Source organism: Engystomops pustulosus, chromosome 7 (assembly GCF_040894005.1).
Source record: "Engystomops pustulosus chromosome 7, aEngPut4.maternal, whole genome shotgun sequence".
NCBI lineage: Eukaryota > Metazoa > Chordata > Amphibia > Anura > Leptodactylidae > Engystomops > Engystomops pustulosus.
The window spans coordinates 41,810,454-41,826,444 of NC_092417.1; the positions used below are offsets into that span (position 1 = coordinate 41,810,454).

Here is a 15,991-nt window from a genome sequence, read left to right on the forward strand (position 1 = left end):
CCTATATACTATAACCCCCTCTAATCCTCCAGTCCTATATACTATAACCCCCTCTAATCCTCCACTCCTATATACTATAACCCCCTCTAATCCTCCACTCCTATATACTATAACCCCCTCTAATCCTCCAGTCCTATATACAGTAACCAATACAGTTTCTGAAGTGCTTCGGACTGAGGGCAGCATCTCTTGAGTTGCCTGGGACTGCAGGACGATTCAGTGTTTGGTGAACTGTGTCCTTGGACAATGGCCTGAGTGCCCACAGAAAGGGCTCTGAGTGCCACCTCTGGCACCCGTGCCATAGGTTCGCCACCACTGCTATATACTATAACCCCCTCTAATGCTCCACTCCTATATACTATAACCTCCTTATTCCTCCACCCCTATATACTATAACCCCCTCTAATCCTCCACTACTATGTACTATAACCCACCCTATTCCTCCACTCCTATGTACTATAACCCCCATTTTTTTACTCCTATATATTATAACCAGCCCCCCCCCATCCCTATAAACTATGACATCCCCTACTCCTGAGGACACTCCCTCTGTAAAATGACGCCCCAGGCACAAGTCCTCAAGTGCCTAATAGCAAATACAGCAGATACAGCCAGGCTGACATTGCCCAAATCTCCTGAAGAGTACAGCAAGCTGATTTTTGAGCCAATTGCTTGCCACATGGTTATTTTAGACACACTCCCAACTGGTTACACCCAGTTGCCAATCTTCTGATGATTTGTGGGAGGACTAATAGAGAAATAACACATCATAGAGGTATAAGAAAAAGTGTTCCTGAATTGTGATATATTGGAAAATACAATAAACTACTAAAAGAGGTTTATCTGGAGAGGGGACGGGTCAACTTCAAAAGTAGGCATTTAAATGGTGGAAAGGTCCAATATGGTTGGCCCAAAAAACCTTAGTCTGACACTGTACTGACACTGAAGACAAATTCTGACAATTCTCATGATCGGGGCTTCTTACTGGTGAGCCCCTGGTGTATTCAGTGCTTAATTGGATCATAATTGATGACCAGATCCTAATGTACACTTGGCATACGCCTCAGTATCAATCACACACCCATCTGTATAGTGTTTGGCATCAGCACCAGCAATGCATTTCCCAATCATTCATTTTCACCCACAAATATGACAGCATTGTCTTCCTTTAACACATTCATAAAGCCTAAAAAAGCTCTAAAAGGTATATAGTATATAGTACAGCTGCACAATATATCCATATAGCAACATAGGTGCAAACAACACATACAATATGGGACGTAGGTTTGCTAAAAAGCTATTTATTGCACATAAAACTTTACTATTAACCCCTCAGGTGCCATCCCCGGTCACACCGGAGGTTGCAATCCTTCCTGGCATCTATTTTACATCCACCAGTCATATTTGGTAGCCATTATTACATTTAACATACGTGTACACCTGTGTACAGATGGATGAAGTTAATCGCTGCCATGACTATTGTACTGGAGATTGATAGCTGGATGACTGATGCTTACCACCCATTGTGTCTTACTTCTATAGACCACAAATCAATCATTACAATTTATTTCACGCACACAACATCCGTAGAAAGCCACGCCATGTTCTACAAACTAGAGAAAATTCACCCTGTCCATCAGCCGGAAAATAACTACAAATAACTAAAATGAAAGGACCAGCATATAAATTGCCGACTAGCCGTAAATCTGGAGACAGCAGGCAAGCAATGGGGTCGCTCTCCAAGAAAGAGCTGCAGTATTTCACATCTCCCCCCAAAATAGATAGGTGGGCTATTTAACCCTTTCATGCACAACTTACCATATCATATACATTTAGAATAACCGGTTCATTTGCCATTGTGAAGCTGGATGGATTCTTCCCAGGATTGGAAATTCCTTCTGGTTAATACTGCAATGGGTTACAGTGGCAAAGGAGCGTTTTCATTCTAGGTCCTCCAAACAAACCACTTGGAGGTTCTTTTTGATCAAAGTTATGCAAATCTCAGGTTTTGTTCTCATGCTGTAGCCCTTGGGTGTAACTGGACGCGTCGGCCAAGTCAAGACTGAACCCCAAGTTTTTATGTTCTGCAAAGCATCTCCCTAAGGGACATAGTTCAGTAGAAGAGAATACTATAAAATCTGCTGCAATGCATTTAGCTCCTGTGTGCCAATGACCTTTACGGTGCTTAAGGTTAGCTCAGCACTGAAAAACATGCTGCTCCTTCCCGCATTATCCAATCTACTCAGCATCAGTAGTGGAAAATACAGAGCTGTTTATCTCTTCTGTCTGGCTGCCACCAGAGCACAGATTGCAGGGAGATTGTGTCTTGCATAAGGCAAAGGATAGCATGAAACCAGATAGGCTTCCCTGGGATTTGTATCCAATGTTTATCACTGCTCGTGGGAATACTGACAGATCGGAGAGTCCGTGGTGCTGATGCTGCTTCCTGGATAATCAAGGAAAGAGGCAACTCATAGGATGGAAGGAGCAGGTGGGGGAAGGTGCTGAGATCTCCATGCGGCTTCCCATCAGGAGAAGGAGTGTGACCCTGCTATAGTGCAGACAGCATAGTATCCATAAAAAAAAAAATATAGGGACAGGATGACTTCATCTAAATAGAAGGAGGAGTCCTGGCCGCCTGCCTAATAGATGTGAATGGAAGCTGCATGGAGGCAAGTTACATCATACAGCATCCCCAGGCCTCCAGAGATGGAGGAGGAACCATGAATAGTGCATGCCAGCCATTCATGAAGCAGGACAGAGTTCCCTCTTTATTAACTTCCAGCACATGGAATTCCCTAATGAGATTCCCTCAGCGAGAAGGATTTGTACTCGTCTGGGATGGGAGAGTAGCATTAACCGCTACTCTGCCAGAGAATAATCCAGCGGAATTACATACGGGTTTTCATCTACTGTAATAAGTAGATAGCACGGGATGTGAAGATTGGGATGCAGAGTAATAGGATGTGACATTTCCCAAATGAGATGTGTGGGAATGGAATGATAATCCATTAGAAGTGTATACAGAGACAACTGTTAGATGTATAAGGGAGGATTTACTTATATTGTTGCATTAGAATTCGGGGCATTAGGCGGACAATATTTTAGTCAAATTAATCACCAAATTCTGGCAGGAAAGGACAAATGTTTGCACCTATATTAGTAAATATGCCCCTTAGTGCTATATTCTATACATAATAATAATAATAATAATAATAATAATAATAATAATAATAATAATAATAATCTTTATTTATATAGCGCCATCAAATTCCATGATTTACAAATCATAGGGGACATATACAAATATAATATTACATTACAGGGTACAAACAGTCATATGGAACAATAGGAGTGAGGGCCCTGCCCACAAGAGCTTACAGATTAAGAGGATGAGGGGGTGACACTGGAGCTTACAGTCTATGAGGATGAGGGGGTGACACAAGAGCTTACAGTCTGTGAGGATGAGGGGGTGACACAAGAGCTTACAGTCTATGAGGATGAGGGGGTGACACAAGAGCTTACAGTCTATGAGGATGAGGGTGTTGACCAAGGCCACATCTGCCATGAGGCGAGATGAAAATCTCGCCTCAGGCGGCGGATGCCCGAGCCCTGAGTGAGGCAGCAAAATTTGAGGGCATAATGTGGGCGATTTGGGTGGCGATTGCCGCCCGAATTGTCCACATGAAAAATCAATCGCGCCTGTCTCTTTAAGAGACAAACGCAAATGATGAACAGAGCGGCGCCGGCACAGATTGCTTTATTATTTTTATAAAAGGGGTGCTGTATATAATAGAAAACGGGGGGGGGGGGGGGCGTATATATTAGAAAACGGGGGTCTGTATAAGAAAAGAGGGGCTGTATAAAATAGAATAGTGGGACTGTATATAACATAAGGGGGGCTGTATATAATATAAGGGGACTGTATATATTAGAAAAGGGGGGCTGTATATCATAATAAGGGGGCTACATATTATTTAAGGGGGTTGTTTATTAAAGAATACGGGAGCTGCTTTTTTTAAAATAAGGGGCTGTATATTATATAATATGGGAGGTGAGCTGGACATTATGCAACCTGGGGGTGGCCTTTAACCATAATTTAACTACATATTATATAATCAAGGTGGGCTGTATATAATATAACTTGTGGGTGAAACATTATATGGGAGGGGGCTGTATCTTATATAAATTTAGGAGGGGGCTGTATTTAAAAGGGAGGGTGGTTTATATGGGGTACTGTATGTAATTTAAGTGAGTGGGGGCACGATTTGAATAAAATTTTGGGGCTGTAAATCTGTATATAGTTAAACATGGGAGAATCTAGATATAGGGGTCAGATTTTAATTAAACTATAGGAGCTGTTTATAATTTAATTGGGGGAGATGAGCTTTTATTATAATTTTTTAAACAAATGAAGAAGGGCCACATTGTGGATTTTATATCCACTCTGTGTGTGTGGTGGTGGCGGGGGGTTGAGTGGTTCGTTGTGTCATGAGAGGTGTACAGTATGGGGTCATTTACTAAGGGCCCGATTCACGTTTTTCCGACGGGTTATCCGAATATTTCCGATTTTCCCTGAACTGCCCCGGCATTTTGACGCACGCGATCGGATTGTGGCCCATCGGCGCCGGCATGCACGCAACGGAAATCGGGGGCATGGCCGTAAAAAAACCCGACCAAATTCGGAAAAACCACAGCATTTAAAAAAAAAAGTGGCGCTTGACACGCGCTTACCTGCACCAAGCAGAGTACGGTGAACTTCAGTGCAATCCGACGAACTTCAGCACAGTGGACATCGGGGGGACTGCCTTAGTGAATCCCGGCCGGACCCAAATCCTCCGCAGAGAACATGCCGCTGGATCGCGAATGGACCGGGTAACTAAATCTGCCCCTATATGATTTAGGAGCACTGTTATTTTGGTGAATATATACTGTAAGTGACTGTGGTATATTATCGGTGCAGTGCAGAGATGTGGTGGCTGGGTGGGAGATGTAATGATGTCGTCTTCCTGATGGAGCAGATCGTCACCTGTGAGGTACTGGATGTCACTATTGTCTGTGTCACTGTCCGGCTAGTGGTACCACGTGCTGTGTCACAGAGGGCCAGTTACTAATTTTAAGTAATGTTGTCAGTAATTTTTTTTTTTAACAGGTTGTAAATGCTTTTTAAATATGTGGAAATTCAGGGGGCCGAACATATCCTGGAAGCAGGGGAGGTCTGGTGTTGGGGCGGGGCAGCATTTTAATTTTCACTTCAGGCAGCAAAAACCCTCGAATCAGCCCTGGTGTTGACACAAGAGGTTGTACAATTCTTTCTAAGGGAACAATATAAAATAATTTAATAAATAATTTAATAAATAAAAATTCTGCTGCTTGGACCAGCCATCAGCCGCCATCTTATTTACAGGGTCCTAGGGGAAAGTGACTGCAGAGAAGCCTGGACCTTGGTATATATCTGCTGTTTGCTGAATAACAGACGGGAGATAGGACATAGGATGGATTAGTAAAGGGAGAGGTGACATTTCATGCAGTTTCATGCAAGTGTTATAGGCTTGCCTAAAGAGATGGGTTTTAAGAGCACCTTTGAAGCTTTAGGGGGTGGTTATTAGTCTGAGAATCCAGGGGAGGGCATTCCAGAGAATTGGAGCAACTCGGGAGAAGTCCTACATAGGTCGATGAAGACAGTGATGGGCCATGGGCTGAGTCAATATTATAGTCCCTACAAGTCTGGAATTCACTTCCTACATCTGGTACTAGAAACAAGTTTCTTCATCCATTCTGCCTGCTATAAGTATGTGGTTTCAGGACCTTAGATGATCTTCAAAGGTCCTGAAATTGCTGTTGTGTACATGTGTATTGAGAGCATGAACAGATGTAAGAGGATTTCATGGGTGAGGGTCCTTCTCAGTCCTTCTCAGGTTTGGGTTGCCATGGGCCGCCTAAAAGCCTTGGACCGGGGCTGCCGCTCAAACCACCTATATTATAATCCACTACTGATGCTAAAGACGTAAAATGCAGTAAAGGTGTGCAAAATATAGATTGCTCAAAAAACTTAAAGGGAAAACTAAAATACCACATTCTAGATCTCAATGAATGACATTTCCCCGCTGCTATTCTTTATTCATTGCATTGAGAACAATAAAACATAAAAATGATCAATAAAATATAAATGGACATCCCATGGATTTGGAATGATACTCAAAAGGGTAAAGTCAAATTTCGGGCTGATCCAGCTTCAGTGGATCATGATAAAGCAGGGACGATTTCTCATAGATCCAGGTAACGTGACTGTGGTCATCTTCTTATATTTGTTATCCATGGCCTCCTCCTTTTAAAATCAACTTTTAAAATTATTCTAATGAGCAAGAAGGGCGACTGGGGTGGTTCCCAGAGTCCTTCCATGCTGCAGATTCACAGGCCGTTACACTGTCTCACCCTCCCCTCTGCTCCTGCTCAGCACTCCCCTCTCACTCTGCCTTATGTAATCTTCATGCAGCACAGGTTTCAGCACCCAGTGGGAGGGTGAAGTGCTCCTTGCACACTGTTACAGCTGTGAATCTACAGCATGGACGGACTCTGGTAATACCCTTCAGGCTCATTAGCATAACTTTAAATGTTGATTTTAGAAGGAAGGAGGTCATGGATAAGAAATATAAGCATATTACCACAGTCACTGTGCCTGGATATATGAGTAATTGTCCCTGGTTTATCATGATGGATTTTGATTTTCTTTATTGTTTCAAAGAACTTCCAACCCCAATCATTGCCCTGCTCATTAGTCCTTAGTGTACTTGGACATAAAGGAACGCTTATGGATGCTGCCCATTATCAGGAACTATGGAGCCATTGTGCCACCAAACCTGTATGTCTTTCCTCTTAACCTTTAAAGGGAACCTACCACCACGATTCTACCTATAAAGGTAGAACGGGTGGTAGGTGGATGAATGGGACGTGAGGATAGCCCTATTTGGGCTAATCCTCACGTCCCGGCTATCCTTTAGTAAACTTTAATGCAAGTATATGCAAATTTTTTTAAGCGGCTACTGGGGTGTGGAGTAGCCGGACATGAGGCTACTACTCGCGGCTACTCCACGCCCCAGTAGGCTCGTTCCTCCGCCTACCAAGTAATCTTCGGCGCGCAGCTCCTCGTAGCTGCGCGCCCTCGTCCGAGCACCCGGCGTTCTGCGCAGGCGTAGGCCCATGTGCAGAACGCAGGGTATTCGGACGAGGGCGCGCAGCTACGAAGAGCTGCGCGCCGAAGATTACATGGTAGGCGGAGGAACAAGGCTACTGGGGCGTGGAGTAGCCGCGACTAGTAGCCTCATGTCCGGCTACTCCATGCCCCAGTAGCCGCTTAAAAAAATGTGCATATACCTGCATTAAAGTTTACTAAAGGATAGCCGGGACGTGAGGATTAGCCCAAAAAGAGCTATCCTCACGTCCCGTTTAACCACCTACCACCCGTTCTACCTTTATAGGTAGAATCGTGGTAGTAGGTGCCCTTTAAGGGCACATTCACATGGCCGTCTGCAGGGACAAATTTGCGGCCGCATGTACGTCCCCATAGACGGCAATAGCGGCGAGGCGCAGATACGGTGCCACACATGTGTGGCACCGATCCGGCCCACACACCGTAAAAAGATAGAGCATGCTCTATCTTTTGGCGTGTGTGCGGCCGTGTGCCGCTATTCTCTATGGAGGGAGGAGGGGTCACCTCCTCCTCCTCTCCAGCACACGTGTGATTGAACCCTAACACTTATATGGACTTCACTGCAGGGAAATCACCAGGTTTTCGAACAGTGGCTCATCATTGTCGAGATGCTGGTTTTTTTTCAAGGTCTCATATTGTTTCATTGTATTTTATTTCGTGATCTGTCCTTGCTTTCCTCTCTCAAGCACAAGGGACTCCGCTCGGTGCGCCTGGTAAGAAGTGTCACTCAACATCTTCTCATAGAGCAGAAGGCCAAGGCCAATGTCACCATAGAGAGAACAGGTGTAGCTATCTAAGAGATCCAGCTAGAGACCAAGACTATTTTAAGCATATTCCACTTTAATCATAAGGCAGAATGTGTTAGCTCCTCTCTCACCCTCACATCAAGCTGAGCTGGTTGTGGTTTTATATTACGGCTGCTTTGCAATCTTTTGCTTATATGACAGACATTTTTGCAGGGAAATGGGAATGTAATCTCTCTCCTCATTCTTATCATGAGACAAAGTCCTTTCTCCCATGCCAAATGGAAAGCGAATCACATCTCAGCAGAGTACATAAGCCAGCAGGGGATTGTCTTTCCTGGGAGTCATTTATCATTTTTTTTTTAACTAATGATAATAATTACCGTCCACCTGATGTACACATACATTTATAAACATATACATATATATATATACACACATACACTCATATATACACAGACACACACATACATATATATACACACACACATACATATACACGTACATTTACAAACATACAAATATACACACGTACATACACACATTTACACACATATATACACACACATATACACACGTACATACACACATTTACACACATACATATACACATGCATTCACACACACAGATACACAAACATCAGGGGCAGACTGGGAATTTAAAGTGGCCCTGGAAAAAACTTTAAAAGTGGCCCCGTTCTGTGGGCGGGGTCAAAACAAGTAGGCGTGGTCTTGAGATGTGGGTGGCGTTACTAAACTCCATACACATACACATGTACACCGCAGAGAAAGAGACTCATACTGCCTCCTTGTAAAGGAATAACACTTTTTAAGAGCACACAACTTAATACTGCCATATATGTACATTAAAAACATATTACAATACCTTCTCCAATGAATAAGAATGTAACTACTATAATACTACTGCCCCTAAGTAAAATATATTGTAATCCTGCCCCCCTATGTACAAGAATATAACTACTATAATACTGCCCCATATGTACAAGAATATAACTACTATAATACTGCCCCTAAGTAAAATATATTGTAATACTGCCCCCCTATGTACAAGAATATAACTACTATAATACTGCCCCCTATGTACAAGAATATAACTACTATAATACTGCCCCCTATGTACAGGAATATAACTACTATAATACTGCCCCTTATGTACAAGAATATAACTACTACAATACTGCCCCCTATGTACAAGAATATAATTACTATAATACTGCCCCCTATGTACAGGAATATAACTACTATAATACTGCCCCTTATGTACAAGAATATAACTACTATAATACTGCCCCCTATGTACAGGAATATAACTACTATAATACTGCCCCCTATGTACAAGAATATAACTACTATAATACTGCCCCCTATGTACAAGAATATAACTACTATAATACTGCCCCCTATGTACAAGAATATAGCTACTATTAAAAGTAGCCATTACCCCCCCCCCCCCAGTATACATCCAGCCCACTGTAATATATATATAGCCAGGCCCCCAGTATACATCCAGCCCACTGTAATATATATATATATATAGACAGCCCCCAGTATACAGACAGTCCTCCTAATATATTCAGTCTGCCCAGTATACGGCCAGACTTCCCCTGCCCCAGTATACGGCCCCTGCCCCAGTATACAGCCAGACGTCCCCTGCCCCAGTATACGGCGCCTGCCCCAGTATACGGCCAGATGGCCCCTGCCCCGGTATATGGCCAGACGGCCCCTGCCCCAGTATACGGCCAGACGGCCCATAGCCCCAGTATACGGCCAGACGACCCATAGCCCCAATATACAGCCCAAGCAGCCCCAGTATACAGCCCAGACAGCCCCAGTATACAGCCCAGATAGCCCCAGTATACAGCCCAGACAGCCCCAGTATACAGCCCAGACAGCCCCAGTATACAGCCTGCCCCTGGTATATAGCCCAGACAGCCCCAGTATACAGCCCATAGCCCCAGTATACAGCCCAGACAGCCCCAGTATACAACCCAGACAGCCCCAGTATACAGCCTGCCCCTGGTATACAGCCCAGACAGCCCCAGTATACAGCCCATAGCCCCAGTATACAGCCCAGACAGCCCCAGTATACAGCCCAGACCGCCCCAGTATACAGCCCAAACAGCCCCAGTATACAGCCCATAGCCCCAATATACAGCCCAGACAGCCCCAGTATACAGCCCAGACAGCCCCAGTATACAGCCCCAATATACAGCCCAGACAGCCCCAGTATACAGCCTGCCCCTGGCATACAGCGCCACCCCCACCCCAGTAAAATATATTGTAATACTGCCCCCCTATGTAAAAGAATATAACTACTATAATACTGCCCCCTATGTACAAGAATATAACTACTATAATACTGCCCCTAAGTAAAATATATTGTAATACTGCCCCCCTATGTACAAGAATATAACTACTATAATACTGCCCCCTATGTACAAGAATATAACTACTATAATACTGTCTCCTATGTACAGGAATATAACTACTATAATACTGCCCCTTATGTACAAGAATATAACTACTACAATACTGCCCCCTATGTACAAGAATATAGCTACTATTAAAAGTAGCCATTACCCCCCCCCAGTATACATCCAGCCCACTGTAATATATATATAGCCAGCCCCCCAGTATACATCCAGCCCACTGTAATATATATATATATATATATATATATATAGACTGCCCCCCAGTATACAGACAGTCCTCCTAATATATTCAGTCTGCCCAGTATACGGCCAGACTGCCCCTGCCCCAGTATACGGTCCCTGCCCCAGTATACAGCCAGACGGCCCCTGCCCCAGTATACGGCACCTGCCCCAGTATACGGCCAGAAGGCCCCTGCCCCAGTATACGGCCAGATGGCCCCTGCCCCAGTATACGGCCAGACGGCCCCTGCCCCAGTATACGGCCAGACGGCCCCTGCCCCAGTATACGGCCAGACGGCCCATAGCCCCAGTATACGGACAGACAGCCCATAGCCCCAGTTTACAGCCCAAGCAGCCCCAGTATACAGCCCAGACAGCCCCAGTATACAGCCCAGATAGCCCCAGTATACAGCCCAGATAGCCCCAGTATACAGCCCAGACAGCCCCAGTATACAGCCCAGACAGCCCCAGTATACAGCCTGCCCCTGGTATATAGCCCAGACAGCCCCAGTATACAGCCCATAGCCCCAGTATACAGCCCAGACAGCCCCAGTATACAGCCCAGACAGCCCCAGTATACAGCCTGCCCCTGGTATACAGCCCAGACAGCCCCAGTATACAGCCCATAGCCCCAGTATACAGCCCAGACAGCCCCAGTATACAGCCCAGACAGCCCCAGTATACAGCCCATAGCCCCAATATACAGCCCATAGCCCAAGTATACAGCCCAGACAGCCCCAGTATACAGCCCAGACAGCCCCAGTTTACAGCCCAGACAGCCCCAGTATACAGCCCAGACAGCCCCAATATACAGCCCAGACAGCCCCAGTATACAGCCCATAGCCCAAGTATACAGCCCAGACAGCCCCAGTATACAGCCCAGACAGCCCCAGTATACAGCCCAGACAGCCCCAGTATACAGCCCAGACAGCCCCAATATACAGCCCAGACAGCCCCAGTATACAGCCTGCCCCTGGCATACAGCGCCACCCCCACCCCAGTACATAAAAATAAAAACAGATGAAACTCACCTCTCTGACGCTGCTCCCCTGCTTGATCCCAGTCCGGCCGCGGTGTCAGCTCCGTACGGGACGGCGTCTCACAGACCATGACGTCAGCTGCTTGTCGACGTCATGGTCTGTGCGACGGCGGCGCTTACGGAGCTGACACCGCGGCCGGAATGGGATCAAGCAGGGGAGCAGCGTCAGAGAGGTGAGTTTCATCTGTTTTTATTTTTCCACCGGCCCCACCAGTCCCAGACCGGCCCCGGACCGGCCCTAAACCAATCGTCCCACCGGGATTTCTCCCGGTGGGTCTTATGGCCAGTCCGCCCCTGACAAACATTATTATTAAGCATACATATACACACAAATGCACATATACACTTAATCTAAAGGAAATCTACCATTTGTTTTTATGCATTGTGAACCAATTATACATTGAGAATGCTGTAGTGACACTGATGCAGAAATATATCTTGTTTAATCCCTGATCCAAGTGGTTTTGCTCAAAAAAACTATTATAAATTCAGGACCTTGGGAAAGCTGGGTGCCTACATAAACACATTACACAAGAAGCTTCCTGAACTGTCCAGACAGGACTAATCAACCTGTGCTGGATGACTCATGCATAGCAGCTGGGGGATGCTGCAGCGATTGGTTACTACTGCCTGTCAGGGACAACACAGTGATGATGTATTTTTCGGCTTAAGCTGGGTGGGACAAGGCTGGAGTAGTACATAATTAGGGTGAGGAGACCGCCGGGGTAGTCAAAGGAGTGACAGCCTCTCTATCATAATTTTATAATTATTTTTTTCAACAAAACCAGTATGAGTGTAATAAAAGCAGTCTCAAGGTATGTTTGGTTCATAATGCATAAAAGATTTCCTTTAAGCACATAAATATACACACAAATACATACATATACACACATACACACAAATACATACAACAAAGGGGTTGTCTGGATACCTGGCTCCTTTTTTAATACTAAGACCACATATTGGAAGCAAGAAGCAGATGGCTCCCTCTCCTGTCTATGGTGTTGGCTCGAGAATGATGGCTCTGTCCCTATTCACTGGAATGAGGTCAGAGTTTCTATTTTCTGGAACAGCCGCTATATTCACAACTCAGCTCTTTAATACCTACTCCTCTACACTGTAATATTGTCCTAGATGGTAATTATGTACACGCCCTTTTTCGCACCCCCTTACAATAAAAATCCCACTCCGTGTGCCCCATATGCAGCAATGCCTCATTTTGTGCCCTTGTGTATGAAAAAGATCCTCCTTTGTGACCTAAACACTAATTATAATGGAGACTCTTGTCCTTGTCTCAATGGGCAGAGGTCATACAGGTGCACTGGCACACTTGGCTTTCTCTGGCAATCTCACAGATAAGATAAGAGGGACCTGTCATGAGGTGTGTGCACAGGATGGGTTAGTAAAAAAAGAGCATCCATGGGGGTGAGGGGGGTTTATATAAAATAACCATGTGGGGAATATTTTAGGGAACAGGAGTCTGTTTTAGTTTCTGAATTTTTAATGTCGCCACGTGAGTTCACAGCAAAGAGGCTCTGTCGCCCAGGGGCCTACTGAAACCTGGAGCCAACCTTTCCATGTGCTATTATCTTAGTTTATTATTACTTTGAATGGCCGCATTTTGAAGAAAAAAGACTTCTGCAAAATATTTAAATCAGCCTCTCTGCTCCGCCAGGATGTAATTTATTCACACCCCCCGGCCCTGTATGGGGCCACCGGCACCACCTACACAGCATGATGTCGCCAACTCTCTGCGAGTCTCGTGAATGCAAGATGGTTACATTACTAGCGCAGCTGGCTGGGTAGCAGTGCGACTGCGCTTGTGATGTTATCATCTTGCATTAGAGAGACGGTGACGTCATTGTCGTTCTGCATGTTGTGTAGGGGATGCACGCAGGGCCCGTGGCATGAATACATTACATCCCATGCTCTCCGGAGCGCACCAGGCTGATTATTTTACAAAAGTCTTTTTCTTCAAAGTGCGCCCATTCAAAGAAATAATAAACTGAGATAACAGCACAGGAGGACTGGACAGTGATGCTAGATGTCCTTTGAGATGGATTTTAAAGGGGTTGTCCCATCGTAGCAAGTTAGGCCCTATCCACTAGTCCTCTGGGATACTAGGGTGCCAACTAACATGATTCTTCTCCACCCATGTGACTCAAAGTTCTTTTTCTTTGTATAATACTGAATCTTCTAAAATATAGGACATCACTGAGATCCTTTCACCATTCTGGATCACCAGTTGGTAGCAGTTTATGGACCTAAATCCTACTGGTTCCTTAAAACTGCTGGCCAGTAACTAACATCCTAAGCCCTACTAGTGTATGCCTATATATATATATATATATATATATATATATATATATATATATATATATTATATGCAATCAGGGTAGGAAACTTTAATTTTATCATTTTATAACTTTTAACAAGAGATGAGCAGACCCAATGGTCGGGTTCATCATTCAGGTTCGGCCGCGGGACCAAACATAATGGGGCAGATTTACTTACCCGGTCCAGACGCGAACCAGCGGCGGGTTCTCTGACGCTGATTCGGGTTCTGCCGGGATTCACTAAGGTCGTGCGCCGATGTCCACTAGGTGTCGCTGCTGCGCTGAAGTCCACCGGAGTTCACCGGAGTTCACCTCCTATGTCTCGGTGTATGTGAGTGTCATTTTTTGCAACACAATTTTTTTTTTTAATTCCACAGCTTTTCCGAATCTGTGGGCTTTTCCGACGGCAGAGCCCCCTATTCCTGTCACATGGCACACAATCCGATCGCGTGTGCCAAAATCCCGGGACAATTCGGCACAAATTGGAAAAATTCGGGAAACCCACCGGAAAAACTTGATTCGGACCCTTAGTAAATTTTCCCCATTGTAGGACAGAACACCTGATGCAGCAAGTTGAGACCCCTAGCAACTAGCCATGTCTATGATGGGTTAGGAGGACACCTAGTCATGGCTAGTTGCAATTTGCCATAATGTCTGTTTGACCGCCAATCCAGCAATATATCGAGGTCAGGTGGCCAAACCCGAGTACTGAACTCAACCACCAGGTCCCCTTATTTCTACTTTTAACCCTTTCACTGCAGCTTCATAACACAATACCAGTTATTCAATATCTCAGAACTTTGCATATATCCAATTATACGCCCGACATCCGAGCAAGAAAATTCAATAAACCGTTTCCCAAAAGAAAGTCTGCATAAAACTCATATATAACAATGAACACAGTATAGAGACACGGAGCAGACAAATAGATAATGGTAATTTACCTACCAAATCCCAAAACAGATCCTAAGTAAGAATTTGTAAGATATTGCTAGCGTCTCCGATGCCTGCCTGTCTCCTACTAGTTACCCATTTAAAAGACGAATTTGAGAATTATACCAGTATGATGGGAGTCTGGGGATATGAGTTATTATAAAAGCGGTTAATTCAGTGCTCAGGATGTCATTGTGTTGGGGGAAACTTACGTGCCTAGGGCTAAGACAACAATCAGTAATCATACTTGCCATGTATTAGATTTAGAGATGAGCGAACATACTCGTCCGAGCTTGATGCTCGTTCGAGCATTAGCGTACTCGAAACTGCTCGTTGCTTGGACGAATACTTCGCCTGCTCGAGAAAATGGCAGCTCCCGCCGTTTTGCTTTTTGGCGGCCAGAAACAGAGCCAATCACAAGCCAGGAGACTCTGCACTCCACCCAGCATGACGTGGTACCCTTACACGTCGATAGCAGTGGTTGGCTGGCCAGATCAGGTGACCCTGGGATAGACTAGCCGCTGCCCGCGCTGCTCGGATCATTCTGTGTCTGGATGCCGCTAGGGAGAGAGCTGCTGCTGGTCAGGGACAGCGTTAGGGTGCTAGTAGATTACTGTTAGGCAGGAGTGATTCTACAAGAACCCAACAGCCCTTTTTAGGGCTACAATAACGTTATACTTTTTTGTTTTTGTTTGCTTGTGGCTGGGCTTGCTGGCACTAGTAGTGCAGCTAGTACCATATTGTGAGGAATTTGCAGGGGGACTTGCTACAGTTGTGTTTAGCTCTTAGTGACACACATATCCACCTCAAACACCAAAGTGGGAAAATGTATTAGGGGTTGGATTTCAATTAGGCACAGTCTGCCATTTCCTTTTTATTTTCCTTTTATTTTTTCATAACTCAGCGTCATCTCATCAGTGTGCTTTCATACTTGGCTAGAAAATAGCCAAAGGAGAATCCAAACGGCTTACTTACACCTACAATAGCGTTATATATATTTTATTTCTGGTTGATCTGCTGGTGGCTGTCCTTGCTGCAGTGCATATACTAGCCAATTG

The 15,991-nt window shown here is 45.0% G+C and overlaps 1 protein-coding gene across 1 annotated transcript in view; it reads right to left on the reverse strand.

The window, feature by feature from the left end:
- The window catches only part of LOC140069655 (deubiquitinase DESI2-like), a 90,332-nt gene extending 87,674 nt beyond the window's left edge, over window positions 1-2,658 (reverse strand). Inside the window, exon 1 of the mRNA XM_072115589.1 lies at window positions 1,819-2,658. Within this exon, the coding sequence (XP_071971690.1) occupies window positions 1,819-1,857 (39 nt within the window). The 5' untranslated portion in view covers window positions 1,858-2,658. The remainder of the gene's footprint in view (window positions 1-1,818) is intronic.
- Window positions 2,659-15,991: the final 13,333 nt, after the last annotated feature.